Source organism: Raphanus sativus, chromosome 6 (assembly GCF_000801105.2).
Source record: "Raphanus sativus cultivar WK10039 chromosome 6, ASM80110v3, whole genome shotgun sequence".
Taxonomy (NCBI): domain Eukaryota; kingdom Viridiplantae; phylum Streptophyta; class Magnoliopsida; order Brassicales; family Brassicaceae; genus Raphanus; species Raphanus sativus.
The window spans coordinates 17,930,629-17,947,609 of NC_079516.1; the positions used below are offsets into that span (position 1 = coordinate 17,930,629).

At 29.2% G+C, this 16,981-nt stretch overlaps 1 protein-coding gene across 1 annotated transcript; it reads left to right on the top strand.

The window, feature by feature from the left end:
- Nucleotides 1-11,484: 11,484 nt before the first annotated feature.
- LOC108812602 (phospholipid-transporting ATPase 10) lies at nucleotides 11,485-16,981 on the top strand. Its single transcript, XM_018584900.2, has 10 exons — nucleotides 11,485-12,068; nucleotides 12,486-12,935; nucleotides 13,311-14,206; nucleotides 14,289-14,399; nucleotides 14,481-14,757; nucleotides 14,851-14,939; nucleotides 15,099-15,417; nucleotides 15,516-15,740; nucleotides 15,825-16,016; nucleotides 16,103-16,981. Exons 1-10 carry the CDS (start codon nucleotides 11,670-11,672, stop codon nucleotides 16,751-16,753), a joined length of 3,609 nt encoding a protein of 1,202 aa, XP_018440402.1. The 5' UTR covers nucleotides 11,485-11,669; the 3' UTR covers nucleotides 16,754-16,981.

Consider the following 16,981-nt stretch of genomic DNA (forward strand, 5'->3'; position numbering starts at 1 on the left):
TTAAATTAAATTAATAATATATAATGTAATAAATATAAAAAATATAATTTATTATAGTTTATATACATATTATTATATTTATATTTATATAATTATAAATTTTAAAATTTAATCATGTTATTTAATTTTTATGTACTACAATTTTAATAAAATATAATATTTTAAGATAAATTACCTTTTTACTATTTATTTTACCATAAATAAATTATTTATTTAAAATATAGTTTATAAGTGCAATAAATATAATTTCTATAATGCATAAATATTATTATATTTATATTTTAAATATTAAATATAACTATTTTAAACAGTATATATTACAAAAAACGAAATTAATTAAAATAATATATATGTATGAAATAGTAGAAAAACACACACACAAATTAATCAATCGCACTATCAAAATATTAAAATGAATAGTATATGTTTTAAATAATCAAACTAAAATAAAACAGTACAAAAAGGGTAATATACACTCTAATTTTGCTGTATATTACAGTGCATAGCAGTTATTATACTTCTGTTCATATAATTCATATTACTATTTATTTTTCATATTTTTTTAAAAACTATATAAGTACAATTATATTTTTTCAAACTGTATTAGAAAATTTAGCTCAAACATAATTTAATTGTTAGAACTTTACAATTAAATTTTTATGTGTGCTTTTTAATGATTAAAAATAATTGTCTTTTTATTTTGAAAAAATAATATTATTATTTCTAGTTATATATTAACTAGCATTATGATTATTTAAATATTCAAATAAATTATAAACAAACGAACAGTAATGACAATATATATATATATATATACACCACATACATATAATATGTTTTTTTGAACTGATACTGTATAATATTTTCAATTTACAAACTAACATATTTTATATGCGTATACTCATATTCATACAACGTAAATATCTTAAAAAAATATTTCCAACAATCAGTATCACAATTTTTTATTTGATAAAATAAATACATTTACTTGCAAGTATATCTAAACTATAGAAAGATATATATAATGTATGAAAAGATAAGCTATATAATTTAAGAAATCACTTAGCTATATATTTAAGCTAAAAAAGTTGTTGTAATTATTTTATAATTAGATTCAACTAAAATTATATATAATGCATAAAAGTTGTTAAATTATTTTATTTACTAATATAAAAATTATTATTAGTTTGCATTTTATTATGTAAATGTAAAATAGTATCATGTTACTAAAATTAGTTTAATATAGTTACAAAGTAACTTTAAAATATTAACTAACTAAATTATTTTAATTACAAACAAAATAGGATTAGAAACATATGCATCAAATGTGTACCTAATAAATGGGAAAATGAAAAAGTTGAAGAACACTTTTTATAAGTTGCGACGAAAAAAATATAAAGAGATAAAGTTGAAGTTTTTTGCGAAGAGAAATGTATGGTATGCATGTTATATATGGAACCAAAATTGATTTTTATAAATAAAACATGTATTATTTTTATTGAAATGTGTGAACAGCTATTGAATCACTTGTACTACTCTCATATTAGAGTAAAAATGATTCCTCCTCCTTTGCACTACAATCCAAAGAAATTTCAGACCACTAGTGGATCATCCAGTTTTTTTTTTTGATCAAACATCCAGTTTTATATAATTGTTGTCAATAATATGTTGATTCTGAGTGTAATAGCGAATCATACACAAGGGATGGAAGGACTGCCTTCTCTCAACTCTTCATTCAAACACTGACTATATGACAAGTAATTGCAAATTGGGATAGTAAATTATACTAATGGTGAAAAATTCATACCGACCTAAAATGCTCTAGAATCTACACATTTTGTCAACAGTCATTTGACACTAATGTGTTTGTGTGTGTCAGTGTGTAAATATGCATTCACAATTGTAAAGGAAAAAAACAATGCATTTGCAGTTTAATCATACTATAGTAGCATCTAGCATGATTCTCACAGCATTGTAAGGCTCAGAATGGCAAAAGCGGATCAAGCGTTGCAAATTTAGCGGATCAAGTGGATTAAGCAGAACAAGTGTGGATTAAGCGGATCTAGCGGATCACTACAAGAAAAATGTCTGCTCTTAGCATAAGGAGACAGCTATTATATGCTATTGCTAGCGTTACTGAAAGCGCTATGTTTGCCCTAAATATCTTAGGTCCCCTCTATATTATAGCATTTTCTTGAAAGCTACTGTAGTTTGATATTATGATAGCTGTTTTTACGGTTTGCTATAAATTGTATATCTTTATAATAGCGTGAATATTTGATGCTATATATTTTATTTGATAGCACGTTTTGTTAGCTGTTAATTAAATAGTTTGTAATTATAATTTTAAGTATTATTGTAAGTTATATGATAGCTATTTTAGACATGCTATTATACGTTTTTGTAGCAGTCTTTGTTGTGTTATAAAATATGTTGTTATGGCTTAATTTGTCTGTTATAGATTAGTTGTATACTAAATATCAGAACCTGCCACATTCATTGATAGAAAAAACCAGTTCCAAAATACAACATCCGATACAATACCAGTCTACTAGAACATAAGGCGTAGGGTTAGTTTTAGGAGCAATCTTTATGGATGTGAAAAAAACAGCGACATTATCTTCGGTGTTAATGCTAGTATTCTTACTAGCCGAGGATACTACATCCAACATATACCAGGATTCATCGCGTGGTTGAAGTATATTTCTTTTAGCCATTATTGCTATAAGCTTCTTGTTGGAGTTTAATACACATGGGACGAGGTTTATGAATGTGGACCAGGATTGCACTGTAGTGTTATGGATTATGAAGAGATTAAGAATTTGAGGTTAGGAAACATGATGTGGGATGTTGGGCTCTTACCCTTATGTTGCTTTTTATAGGGTTCTAGCTTATGTAGCTCTAAGGATCTTGTGACGTCTTCTAATTTGATTTTTTTTTGGTTATGTATAGGGCAGTTAAGTGTAAACTATCTATAAGTATAACCTCGTTATTGTGATTAGTTTGTCTTTTGAAAAGATCAAGAAAAGGATTGATTAAAATGTAACCATTAGAATGTTCACATGAAATATAAAATATAACTATCCCCTAGACATTATTTGCCAAGTGATTTGTCACATGTCTTTTCTACAATCGTTTTTACAAAACAAATGTGACATGGCTATTAAGATTGATGACATGTCATATGGTTAAATATGACAAGACAATTACATTTAATGCTGACTTATATTTTTGGATTTTTTAGAATATGACAATAACTCGTATATTATATTTAATGTTGATTTATAATTTTGATAAAAAACTTAGAATATGGTAATAACTCATAAATCATCACTAAAATAAATATATTCAAATACGACATTTTAGAATTCAAAATATTATTTAATTTTACTTTTATAATTATAAAATTTTATTATCTAAAATTTACAAAGTTTTCTGCATTTAAAAAATTATAAAATTTTAATCGTAATATCATTAGTTCTTTTAGATATCTACAAGTTTTATAAATATTGTTTAGTTTTAATTTTTGATAACTATACATTTTTATATGATTTTTAGTAATTTTTTATAAGTTGATTTAATACACTTAACCAAAAGAAATAGATAAAAAAATTATCTAAGATTCTAATGTTATATATATACATATATATTAGTAAATATAATTTTAAATAAAAAAGTTATTTTCTCTTAATTTTATGCTTAATTAAATGATTTTTTTAAACACAAAAATCTTAATTAAATGATATTTATATCAATTATTGGTCAAAGAAATGTTATAGAAGATTTAAACTTCAATTGTCTAACACATTAACTAGAAATAGATTTTGATTCGCGCTTAGAAAGCACGGATTTATTTTCGAAATTGGATAATTATTTTAAACTAATTTTCAATAGATAGTGTATAGGTTTGAGTATATTTATCCGGAACCTCGAACTGTACCGTACCAAATTAAAAAAAAAAACTGGATTGAATTTCATAAATAACTAAACATATCATATATGTATGTAACCAAGAAACTAAAAATGAACTAAGAACCAAATACAGTATAACCTCTTTAAATTAATACTCTATAAATTAATATATACTACAAATATCTATAAAATAATATAATTTTATAGTCTTAAATTTAATTTTTAGCTCAATTAGTATATTGATAAATTAATAGCTCTATAAATTAATAAAAAATATAGTTTTGTTGTAGTCCCAACATTATTAATTTATAGAGGTTTCACTGTAGGTATCTCATTTGTAAAATAAAAATTATATACTTACAAACATTAATTATATTAATTTATAAATAACCAAATACCCTTAAATACTATTTATAAACCAAATTACCAAAAAACCAAATTACCTGAATATTTTTTATTCAGAATATTAAAATTTCTGAATTATCCGATACTTTTATGTATAATTCTGTAATTACCCAATAAATCAGAATCAAACCAGAACTGAATTTGACCAAAAGTTTTTTTTTCTCATATTGGCCGGTCTTCAACTTTGCTACTAAACCGAACCAAAGATCGACATAACCCAACAGCAACCAAAATAAATTTTGTAAATACCTGAACGGTTCCTATATTTAAAATAAAATACCTAAATCCAAAATATCCAAACCGAAACCAAATGATAAGGAATAATAGAACATTTATATTTAAGTGGTACGAAGAAAGTATTTAATTCTTAAAAATTATTTAAATTTTTTTAGTGGTGTACATATATGGTTTATAAATGAATAAAGATATAAACACTATTTAAAATTTGATCCAAATTTGCGGTCAAACACTAAACCCGGTGGCATTATGTAATCAAGATTGACTTATGTTTTTCATGTACCATTACAATATAAGTTTCACCAATTGGTATGTTTCTATAAAATTCGAATTTAATGAAAACTTAATATTAAAAATCCGATAAACCCCGAAATCCGTCCTTAATCCGTGAACTGACACCAGTTGACCCGACAAAAAAAATCAGAAAACCTTATAATATTTTCTAAAAGTTGATTTAATTTCTCATATATTTATATTAGTCATAAAAGTGAATAAAATATTTGATTTGTCATATATTTTATAATGTTGAATGGGTTAAGCATATAATTGGTCACAATACTAAATTTTCTGTAAGATTGGTAATAAGTATTACTCATAGTTTATGGTATATATCATCAATGTAAAAATGTTAAAAGGATCTTATGATCAATCGACAATATATAAATTAATTATTATATGGACAAACAATGAATTATTGTATATATAAATTAATTATTATATGGACAAACAATGAATTAATAAACAGTAATAGATAGGTTCAACAACCTTGTATAAGTAGAATTTTTCAGAATGATTCTATTTTAATAGTATAGATCCCATTAAATTATACTAATTCGTAACAGAGTTTTAAATAGAAGTGTCTTATTAATTCCAAATTGGTAAATTAACTTTTTAATTGGTAAATTAACTATATTTAACAGCTTAGTAAACCCTCGTGTTCTCAAACTAAACCAATGAATAGTATAGTACATTTTATAACTGATAATCTGGCGAACAAAAAAACTATGTAGCACTGCTGACTATCCCATGCATGTATTACAGTAGTTCATAGCCGATTTTAACATCCCTAAATAACTACTTGATCCCTTATATATTAATATTAGCATTTAAAAAGGTATAGCATGTAGTTTGTACTAATTAAAAAACACTATGTTGAATTGTCATGTAATTTTGTTTACGTAATGGTTTGAAAATCAATTGAAAATTTTGTTACTCCAAATTTAAATTACTAGGAAATGTTATATTATATAGTTTATCCATTATGGACCATTCATTTATCAAATTAGAATTTATTATCTATTATTTCCTTAAATAAAACTTGCGGAATTACCTAATGTGGTTAAATATATATATATATATATATATATGAAAATTAATGATTTTAGATAATAAAGATTTGCTAACAATCTCTATACTTCCGATCATTTTTGTTTAATTATTTATTATTAAAATAAATTACACAATTACATTAATTATATAATAAAAATTTAGATTTTTTGTATATGTTGTATTTTGCATTTTTCAAAACGAGTATAAATTACTAAAACTGTTAAAAGTTTCACATAAACTTTTGTGAACAAGGTTTAAATTTTCTTCTATAGTAAGATACATGATTATAAAATCATATGAATAAATAATTTTATTTTAATAGGTGTTTATGTTTATATATATATATATAGAATTATACATCATATTAAAATATAGATATTTTTATTGAACATATATTGAAAAGTTAATATTTTCATTTTTAAATATTCATTGCTTTTTAAATGATTATAAATTATTGAAACCACTAAAAATTCCACATTAAAAAATTAATTGGTGTAAACTTTTGTTACACAAATATGCAAATAATCATAAAATCATATGAGTAGAAACCTCATTTAATAATATCGTGTTAAAATTATATTATATATATATATATTTTAATATAATTTAAATGTAATTGTATATCATATACAATAGATAAGATTTGTTTTTTTTATTTATTTACCCTAAAATGATTGCATATAAACAAGAGTGATTGTCTGATTTATATGTGCATGCTAATTTATTACATAATAGTAACTGATCTTAGTTATTTAATATATAATTAATATTCTATTATTTCATAATATGCAGAAAACATAAAATAAGTAATAAATATAAAATATTTATTCTGCACAGACGCGGATCTTAACCTAAGTATGTATCACTTTATTAAAATTTTAAATATTTTCTAAATCTCAGGCAAAAAGAACGAAATGAGAATAAACTTCAAAATCAATATTTATATCGAACAATAACCAAAATAAAAAAACGACATAAAAAAGAAAAATATTGAAAGATAAATAGGATTGGTATATGAACGTAAACTTCTCATAACCTTAATTAAGTTTTAAATTTCTAAATTATGATATAAAAATATGTCAACATAGTTTTATTGTAACCAAACAGTCGGCCTGAGATTTTTTGGCCTAAACGTTAGGTTCTTATGTGATAAGTGATTTTTTGACCTAAAATATTTTTAAAAATGCAATCAGCTCATCAGTAAACAAATTATGTTATTACAAAAAAATTAAAAATTTTTAAGAGCCAAAAATATTAATTCGATCAACAATATAAATTTTATTTTTCTGTACAATATTTTTTAATAATTTTTATATAAATTCACTCGCATCTCTTATTCTAATCTAATAGTTACATGGTTTGTAAGAAAAGTAATATATATCAAGATTAGCTATATAAGAACGAGTGGGCTTAAGAACCTTAAGTAAACCTTAAGTATGAGAATATTATGAATTCTGAGAGCCTATCAGATCTCTTTATCGAGTGATAGCCCAGTATAACTAGTGAACGTCACTTTTTAATTACATGTCACAAAAAAGAAGAATATAACAGCCTCACAATACAAGTTATTAATTCGTTCAACAATATAAATTTTATTTTCTGTACAATATTTTTAATAATTTTTATATAAATTCACTCGCATCTCTTATTCTAATCTAATAGTTACATGGTTTGTAAGAAAAGTAATATATATCAAGATTAGCTATATAAGAACGAGTGGGCTTAAGAAACCTTAAGTAAACCTTAAGTATGAGAATATTATGAATTCTGAGAGCCTATCAGATCTCTTTATCGAGTGATAGCCCAGTATAACTAGTGAACGTCACTTTTAATTACATGTCACAAAAAAGAAGAATATAACAGCCTCACAATACAAGTTATTATCGTTCCAAATATATATATTTTTAACACCGGTTAATTATGATATTATAAACTGTAAGAAATGGTATGTCTTACGACATGACAAAAGATTTCTTGTAAACACTTTTTTTAATATTCTACATAATTCCATTTTTCAGGAATTGAAATTAAGACTTTGAAGCATTTAATGAATTGGTCAAACTATTGGACCAAAGAGATATCCACAAATATAAATGTTTATACAGGAATTTATTTTATTATATCTGATCGACGATCCATTCGTGTGTAAAAGTTTCAAGGTTTGTAATCATATACGATATATTCTTTTACCAAAAAAAAGAATATATATATATATATATATATATATCCAAATTAATTCTCACGTATTATTTCGCTAACAAAAAGGTTTCAGGTGTTTAAAAAAGAAAAAGAAAAGGCTTTAGGTTCTTAATATTCTTATTGCTTTCAGATTTCTCATTGGGCTTGCCACTGTCAGTAATTAGAGAAGCAGCCCCATTTTCTCATTGGGTTTGTTGTTATTTTTCTCTGATGTTTTGGATCCTTAATGGCTTATTCAAGTGAATGGCTTTCGCCACAACTCCTTTTAATGCTTCGAAGTTTTTTTTAATGAATTATATGACACACATAGATGATTCACGTGTTGCTACGTGTCCGTCCCCTATTTCTAACGATATTGAAATATTAATTTTTCAATGATCGGGATTTGAACCCTGATGATTCCACCGTATTAGATTTTTGCCTTCAATTTACCAGTACCAGACCATAAGTCTTTGGCTAATTCTTTGAAGTGTTGAATACTTAAATAGCATCTTCCTCTTTTTCTTTTTTTTTTCTAAACAACATTTTTTTAAAAAGATAAAAACAAAAATGAAAGGTTCTAGTTTTTATAAGAACAAATGAATACAATAATGAATTTTAACACCAAAACATTCTCCAATTATGAAATTATGAACGCGAATTTGTTTTTATTAATTTAAAAAATTTGGTCCCCATCATTTTCCGGATATTATTACATTAATGGCTGTAGTACAACAGCAGAAATCTCCTATGAAATTCATGAATCATTAATTGTTGCCAGGCCATCTGAATTTTCCTCTTTAAGATATCTAGAAGCTTTGATTCCGATATTTTATTTTAATCCAGAAGGTTAAAAATAAGAAAAAAAAAATCGTGATAATAATGACAAATATGAACCATGACGTCACTGATGATTGTAGAATCACGTGCTAAGAAAGTCGAGAATACTACCAAAGTCAACTATTAAATCTTAAGGGTTGGTTTTAATTGGTCACATGATAGACGGCAAAATAGTGACGTGGTCTGGTTATATTGAGTTTAGTAATTGAGATTATTATGCCGAGTTGATTGATAGGAGTACCATTTGCTAGACGTTACTTTTGAATCTGTAAATGGGTTAGTGAGGTTTTCATTATCCAAGAAACCTAATTTAGCAAATTTAATATTAACTTATATAATTTCAAGAAAGTTATAACCACCGTTCTATGCCGCACATTTTTAGTCAAAGCAATAATGTGTTTATATATTATTATACTCATATATGCATACATACATGCATGGAAGATGTTGAATGGTCACGCAGCCAGACATTATGATGACACAATAAGTAGGTGTTGGCATGAATGTATATCATGTATGTTTTAATTGTATATCACATGAACAACGTTTAATTTACCTGGATTCCTAACTACTGGTACTGGATTGACACTCTAACGAATCACCAATTTTGAAAATCCGTCCAATGAAATATACTCCATCTATATTATTTTAAGTGGATTTTAAAGTTTTATCACAAAAATTAAAAATTGTAAAATTTTATGTAATGTATCTTAGTTATATAAAATTAACATTAAATAAAAGTAGTTTAACCAATGAAAAAATATACAGTATTTTGTAATTGATTACAAATTTTAAATGATTAAATTTTGTTTAGAAATGTGAAAACATTACTTATTTGAAATAAAATCGAAAATTTTAAAAACCACTTAAAGTGATACCAAGAGAATAGCATGTTACCACAAAAAATTTAAAAGATCAGCCAATGGTCTGATCCTTCTCCTTTGCGATTTGAATTACTGTTGAACTTTTTAGAGATAAACATTAACTATTAAATTGCAATGAAAAATCATAATATATGTCTAATGATTTGGTTAGTGTCTTAAATGTGTGTTAACTTATGACTGTTTCAAACGTCAATGCATGTTTTTACAAAAAAAATATACACATTGATATATTAGCTTAAATTTACATTTATCATTGTATTTTATTGATTAAGGTAATAAACTTTGGTAAATGTTTTGGCTATATATAATTTCGGTTTATCCAATTTGAATGTTTTATATATCTGTTGAAATTTGTGTTGTTATACGAAGTTATACCACCCATGACCCATGCATATAATAAAGTAGCATTCCAAAATTTTCTTACTTTCGTAAACGATAACGCTATATAAATTACAATGAGATGGTCTTCGTATACTAGAAGCCACAATTACAATTATACATACTTTTCTTTTTTTTTTGTTCACAATTACAAAAACATACTTTTCGTTAATCAGACCCAGTATTGAATTAGTTTGCAAGAAGCTTCCACTTCAAGCGAGAGAAAAATACAAAATAAACAATTTAATAAAAATTAGCAAATCAATAAGTTGCTACCATCCTCGCCCCTTCCAGCTCTTAATTTCATTTTGTCTATTTCTTTAGGGTTTTCACAAATGCCTCAACCAGAATAAAAAGAAAAACTAACGCTTGAGGCATGACATGATTAAATGTTTTCATGCAGTTCAAGAAAATAATATTTATAAAAAGTTGTATATGATGAACAATCATCACTAGATTACAAAATTCACTTCTTGCGCATTTCTTGTTATTTTTTTTTGTCGACAATCATTTTCATTTAATAAAGCCCACAGGGCATTTCTTGTTAATTAATCTCAACGTAATGATATAACAAACCCAAATACTACACATGAGATCATAAACTTAAGAACACCCTGGTTAGATTTTATACTGCTTTTATTTGAATTTCACCATTTAGTTCTTCCATCGGGATAGAAGACGCTATAGGGGAGATGAAAGCCTGGCCGACATGTTCATGATTCCAGTCACTAGTTACTAGCTAATGAAGTTTATTCGTTGACAAAAAAAGATTCAATGAAGTTTAGTTCTCGAAATTTTTATCTAGTTAAAATTGTAGGTCAGAGATTTAACTATTATAAAAATATTCATGCAAAATTTCTCTTATTAATGTTCAAAAAAAAAAAAAATTTCTCTTATTATAAACTTTAAAATTTTATCATACAGTTACAGGTTATAGTAAAATTAAATATTTGTATCATAAATAATATTTCTAGCCAATTATGAAACATAATCAAAGTAAATGATCTAGTCTGAGAAAACAACTTATATAGAGATAAAATTACCTTAGAAAGTTCCCTGTTCTAGAAGCAACTCTCGTCTCCAGAAGTAATTTGGAAAATCCAATCGGTCATGATGCCCCGGCAAATAAGATACCCGCGTTCAATTTTTTGACATATTTCGAAGCAAACAACACTAATTGAAAAATATATAAAGAAAAAAAAACTCATCTAAAAGTCAACAAACAAGCCAAAAAGTGTTACGTTCAAAGTCATCGTTCAAAGTTGGGTCTCTCTATAGAAAAAAAGAACTCTTATTACCTTCACACATTTTTATTAAATCTACAACTCATCGTCCTCTCTCTTCTTATTTATTCCATTTTCATATCAAACATTCAACATTTCTACATTCTTTAAGAGACCAAGTGTGTTCTCCAAGTATTCTTCTTTTAATTGGCTTCCTTGTAAGATTATAAATTCATTTATAAAAAAACCCAACTTTTTCAGACAAAGAACACAACCAATAGCTATGGCAGGAGGTGGTCGGAGAAGAAGAAGATTACATATAAGCAGGATTTATTCTTACACATGTGGTAAGTCAAGTTTCCAAGAAGACCATTCTAATATAGGAGGACCCGGTTTCTCTCGGGTTGTCTACTGTAACGAACCGGGTTCTCCGGAAGCTGAACGCCGGAACTACGCCGGAAATTACGTCCGGTCTACTAAATACACCGTCGCTTCTTTCTTCCCTAAGTCTCTCTTTGAGCAGTTCCGTCGCGTGGCTAACTTCTATTTCCTCGTCACCGGGATCTTGTCGTTGACTGATCTCGCTCCTTATGGAGCCGTTAGTGCTCTCTTACCTCTTGTTCTTGTCATCTCCGCAACAATGGTTAAAGAAGGTATTGAAGATTGGCGCCGGAAACAACAGGTTCGATCTTGAATCCTAACTTTAATTAATAAAGTTTAGATCTTTTTATCTTTGTTATGAATTATTAAACCTATACATCGAACTTTATAAAAGTTTATTTTTCTTTCTTTCGTCTTTTTTTCTTTCTGAAACTAATATTTTTAATATCTTTCTAAATAAAGAAAGTTCATAACTATATTTTTTTCTTTCTTTTTGTAACATATATATTTTATTTATTTTCTTGTAAAAGATAAAGTTTATATTTTTATTTATTTTCTTGTTTTTTGTAACTTACAATTTATTTATTATTTAATTTCTTGCAAAAAGCAAATAAATTTTATTTATTTATTTTATTCTGAACTTACATCTTCTATTTATTTTCTCGTAAAATAAATAAAGTTTATATTTTCTTAAATATTTTCTTGATTATGTTTCCAGGATATTGAGGTGAATAATAGAAAAGTGAAAGTACACGACGGAAATGGAATATTCCGGCAAGAGGAATGGAGCAACCTGAGAGTAGGTGACATAGTAAGAGTCGAAAAAGACGAATTTTTTCCAGCGGATCTTTTGCTTCTGTCATCAAGCTACGAGGAGTCTATTTGCTACGTAGAAACTATGAATCTTGATGGAGAGACGAATCTGAAAGTGAAACAGGGTCTCGATGCCACTTCATCGTTGTTACAGGAAGACTCCAGCTTCAAAGATTTCAAAGCCGTTGTTAGATGCGAAGATCCAAATGTGAATCTTTATATGTTCGTTGGGACTTTGGAGCTTGGAGAAGAGAGGTTTCCTTTGTCTATTCAACAGATTCTTCTACGTGATTCGAAACTTAGAAACACAGAGTATGTGTATGGAGCTGTCGTTTTCACCGGACATGACACAAAGGTACACAGTTTCATCACATCTTGTTCTGTTTCCTTATTACATCATTTTATTTGCGTGTATGTGGTGGCCATGTTAGTTTAGATGTTGTTACGACATATCACTGTGACATGCGATCAAATATTGTTAGTTTTTCTGTCTAGACTGAACAATTTGAAATAATGATTTTAGACTAGTTTTAGTTTTAGTCTGAATGTAGTTCCTCTGTCGCAACTACCTTCAGACCAACATGGCCTATTTTCCATATTCAACTATTTAACAATGTTCACCAAAAATCATAATGTGTGACAAAATAAGTTTTTTTAGATTATAGTTTTTAAATTTTTTTTTTTCATATTTTGAGACAGACCCTAATGTTTTGGTGTAATGAACAAACAGGTGATACAAAATTCAACTGATCCTCCATCAAAGAGAAGTAGGATCGAGAGGAAAATGGACAAGATCATCTACTTAATGTTCGGTCTCGTTTTCCTAATGTCATTTGTTGGATCAATCATCTTCGGAGTCGAAACAAGACAAGACAAATTCAAAAACGGAAGAACAGAGAGATGGTACTTGAAACCAGACGATGCAGTGATCTTCTTTGATCCAGAGAGAGCTCCAATGGCTGCAATCTACCACTTCTTCACCGCAACGATGCTCTACAGTTACTTCATCCCTATATCTCTCTACGTTTCGATCGAAATCGTCAAAGTTCTTCAGAGCATTTTCATCAACAGAGACATTCATATGTACTACGAAGAGACCGATAAACCCGCGCAGGCGCGGACTTCGAATTTGAATGAAGAGCTTGGCATGGTTGATACCATTCTATCCGATAAAACCGGGACTTTGACATGCAACTCTATGGAGTTTATCAAGTGTTCTATTGCCGGTACGGCTTATGGGCGTGGTATAACTGAGGTTGAGAGAGCTATGGCTGTGAGAAGCGGCGGTTCGCCTTTAGTTAATGAGGATTTGGATGTTGTTGTGGACAAGGTTGGTCCTAAGGTTAAAGGGTTTAACTTTGAAGATGAAAGGGTGATGAATGGGAACTGGGTAAGGCAGCCTGAAGCTGCCGTGTTGCAGAAGTTTTTCAGATTACTTGCCGTGTGTCACACGGCTATACCTGAAACTGATGAGGAGACTGGGAATGTCTCTTATGAAGCCGAGTCTCCTGATGAAGCTGCGTTTGTCGTTGCGGCACGTGAGCTAGGCTTTGAGTTCTTTAACCGGACGCAGAACGAGATCTCATTTCGTGAATTGGATCTTGCAACAGGGGAAAAAGTAGAGAGGTTAGGCTTTGAGTCTTGTTAATTTACAATCTGAGATCATTTCTGTGATTCTTGGAGCTCAAGTCTTCATTTGTTCTTGCAGGGTTTATAAGTTGCTGAACGTTCTTGAGTTCAATAGCTCGAGAAAGAGGATGTCAGTGATTGTAAGAGACCATGACGGGAAGCTCTTCTTGTTGTCTAAAGGAGCTGACAAGTAAGCATTTTGAGATATTAAAACACATTTATTTCTTGGTGTGTTAGAAGATATTAACTTAGTGTTTGTTTTTCTTTATAGTGTAATGTTTGAAAGACTAGCGAAGAACGGTCGTCAGTTCGAGGCCAAGACCCAAGAACATGTAAACCAATATGCAGATGCAGGTCTAAGGACATTGATACTTGCATACCGCGAGGTTGATGAGAATGACTACATAGAGTTCAACAAGAGTTTCAATGAAGCCAAGGCTTCGGTGAGCGAGGACCGTGAAACTTTAATAGATGATATCACGGATAAGATGGAACGTGACCTCACTCTCCTTGGTGCTACTGCTGTTGAGGACAAACTTCAAAATGGGGTATGACTTTAACTATAGACTATATAATTCTACAAGGTTAATGATAGTTTAAGGTTTTGAGAACTAACAGTTTTTGGACTGATTGATGTTTAGGTTCCGGAATGTATCGACAAACTTGCTCAAGCTGGAATCAAGATTTGGGTTCTAACTGGAGATAAAATGGAGACAGCTATCAATATTGGGTATTTAATATTGAACCTTGAATTTTGGATCTTTTGTATCTTAAATCTTGAATTATGAATGTTCTTGTTCGAACAAGAAATGTTCTTGTTCGAAAAAAAAAGAATGTTCTTGTTCTTGTGTGTTTTCTTTGTTACTGACTTAATAATATTTTATTGCAGATTTGCTTCTAGTTTACTAAGACAAGAGATGAAACAGATCATCATCAATCTTGAGACACCACATATCAAATCCCTGGAGAAATCTGGAATCAAAGATGAGATTGAATTGGCATCAAGAGAAAGCGTTGTGAAGCAAATAGAAGAAGGAAAGGCCTTGCTTGCTGCATCAGGTGCAAGCTCTGAAGCATTTGCCTTGATCATAGACGGGAAGTCCCTAACGTACGCCCTAGAGGACGAAGTCAAGAACACGTTTCTTAATCTCGCTACTGGCTGTGCCTCTGTGATATGCTGCAGATCATCACCTAAACAAAAAGCATTGGTACAATCTTCAAATCTTTGCATGCTTTCTTTGGATTCTCTCATTCTGAAATCTTTTATTTCGTTCTAAGAGAATATGTTTTCTTTGTGTGTTTCTAGGTTACAAGACTGGTTAAGACCGGAACTGGAAAAACAACATTAGCGATTGGAGATGGTGCAAATGATGTAGGAATGCTACAAGAAGCTGACATTGGTGTAGGAATAAGTGGTGTTGAAGGAATGCAAGCAGTGATGTCTAGCGATATCGCCATTGCTCAATTCAGATATCTAGAACGTTTATTACTAGTCCATGGTCATTGGTGTTACAGCAGAATCTCATCCATGGTAAGAAAAATATACAATTTTTCCTTCAAAATCTCTCTATTTTTGTCAATCTTTCTCTTACTGTTTTTTTTTCTTCTTTTTTAGATATGTTACTTCTTCTACAAGAATATCACTTTCGGTGTTACAGTGTTCTTATATGAAGCTTACGCTTCCTTCTCTGCACAACCTGCATACAACGACTGGTTTCTCTCTCTTTTCAACGTATTTTTCTCTTCTCTCCCTGTCATTGCCCTCGGAGTCTTTGATCAAGACGTCTCAGCTCGCTTCTGTTACAAGGTAGGTTTAGGGTTTAGGGCTCATCTTAACTTTCAGTGTAGAATTTTCTTAAAGCAGAGTTTCTTACCGTTCTTTTCTTCTTTCAGTTTCCGTTGCTATACCAAGAAGGTGTGCAAAATATTCTCTTCAGCTGGAAAAGGATCATAGGATGGATGTTCAATGGATTCATAAGTGCCCTAGCCATTTTCTTCATCTGCAAGGAATCTCTAAAACACCAGCTATTTGACCCAAACGGCAAAACCGCAGGCAGGGAAATCCTAGGGGGATTAATGTACACTTGCGTTGTGTGGGTGGTCAATCTCCAAATGGCTTTATCGATAAGTTACTTCACATGGGTCCAACACATAGTGATTTGGGGATCAATTGCCTTTTGGTACATCTTCCTCATGATCTATGGAGCTATAACCCCAAGTTTCTCTACCGATGCTTACATGGTCTTCCTTGAAGCCCTGGCTCCTGCTCCTTCCTACTGGCTCACCACTCTCTTCGTGATGATATTTGCTTTGACACCTTACTTCGTCTACAAGTCAGTGCAGATGAGGTTTTTCCCTAAATACCATCAAATGATTCAGTGGATTAGGTACGAGGGTCACTCTAATGATCCTGAGTTCGTTGAGATGGTGAGGCAGAGGTCGATTAGACCCACCACCGTTGGATACACGGCGAGAAGAGCTGCCAGTGTACGGCGCTCCGGTAGGTTTCACGATCAGCTCCATAAGGATCTTGTTGCTTTCTGAAGAGTATAGTAGTGATTGGATGTAAATATATATATATGTACATCTCTAATGTAGAAACTAGGGCTTCTTTTATTAAGATTCCTTGTCAGAGAAGGCATCTGTTACTGTAGTTCATTTCACACACGGAAATATTTGTACATAAACTTTTCATCTCTAGTGTAGAGATCAATGTTTTTGTCTGATTGTATTTATCCTTCATTGAATAATACTCCCTCTGTTTTTAAATAA

Coding starts and splice junctions, on each gene's coding strand:
- LOC108812602 (XM_018584900.2), top strand. CDS start 11,670: ATGGCAGGAGGTGGTCGGAGAAGAAGAAGATTACATATAAGCAGGATT. Junction 12,936..13,310: donor TCACCGGACATGACACAAAG/GTACACAGTTTC, acceptor ATGAACAAACAG/GTGATACAAAATTCAACTGA. Junction 16,017..16,102: donor CAGCTCGCTTCTGTTACAAG/GTAGGTTTAGGG, acceptor TTCTTCTTTCAG/TTTCCGTTGCTATACCAAGA.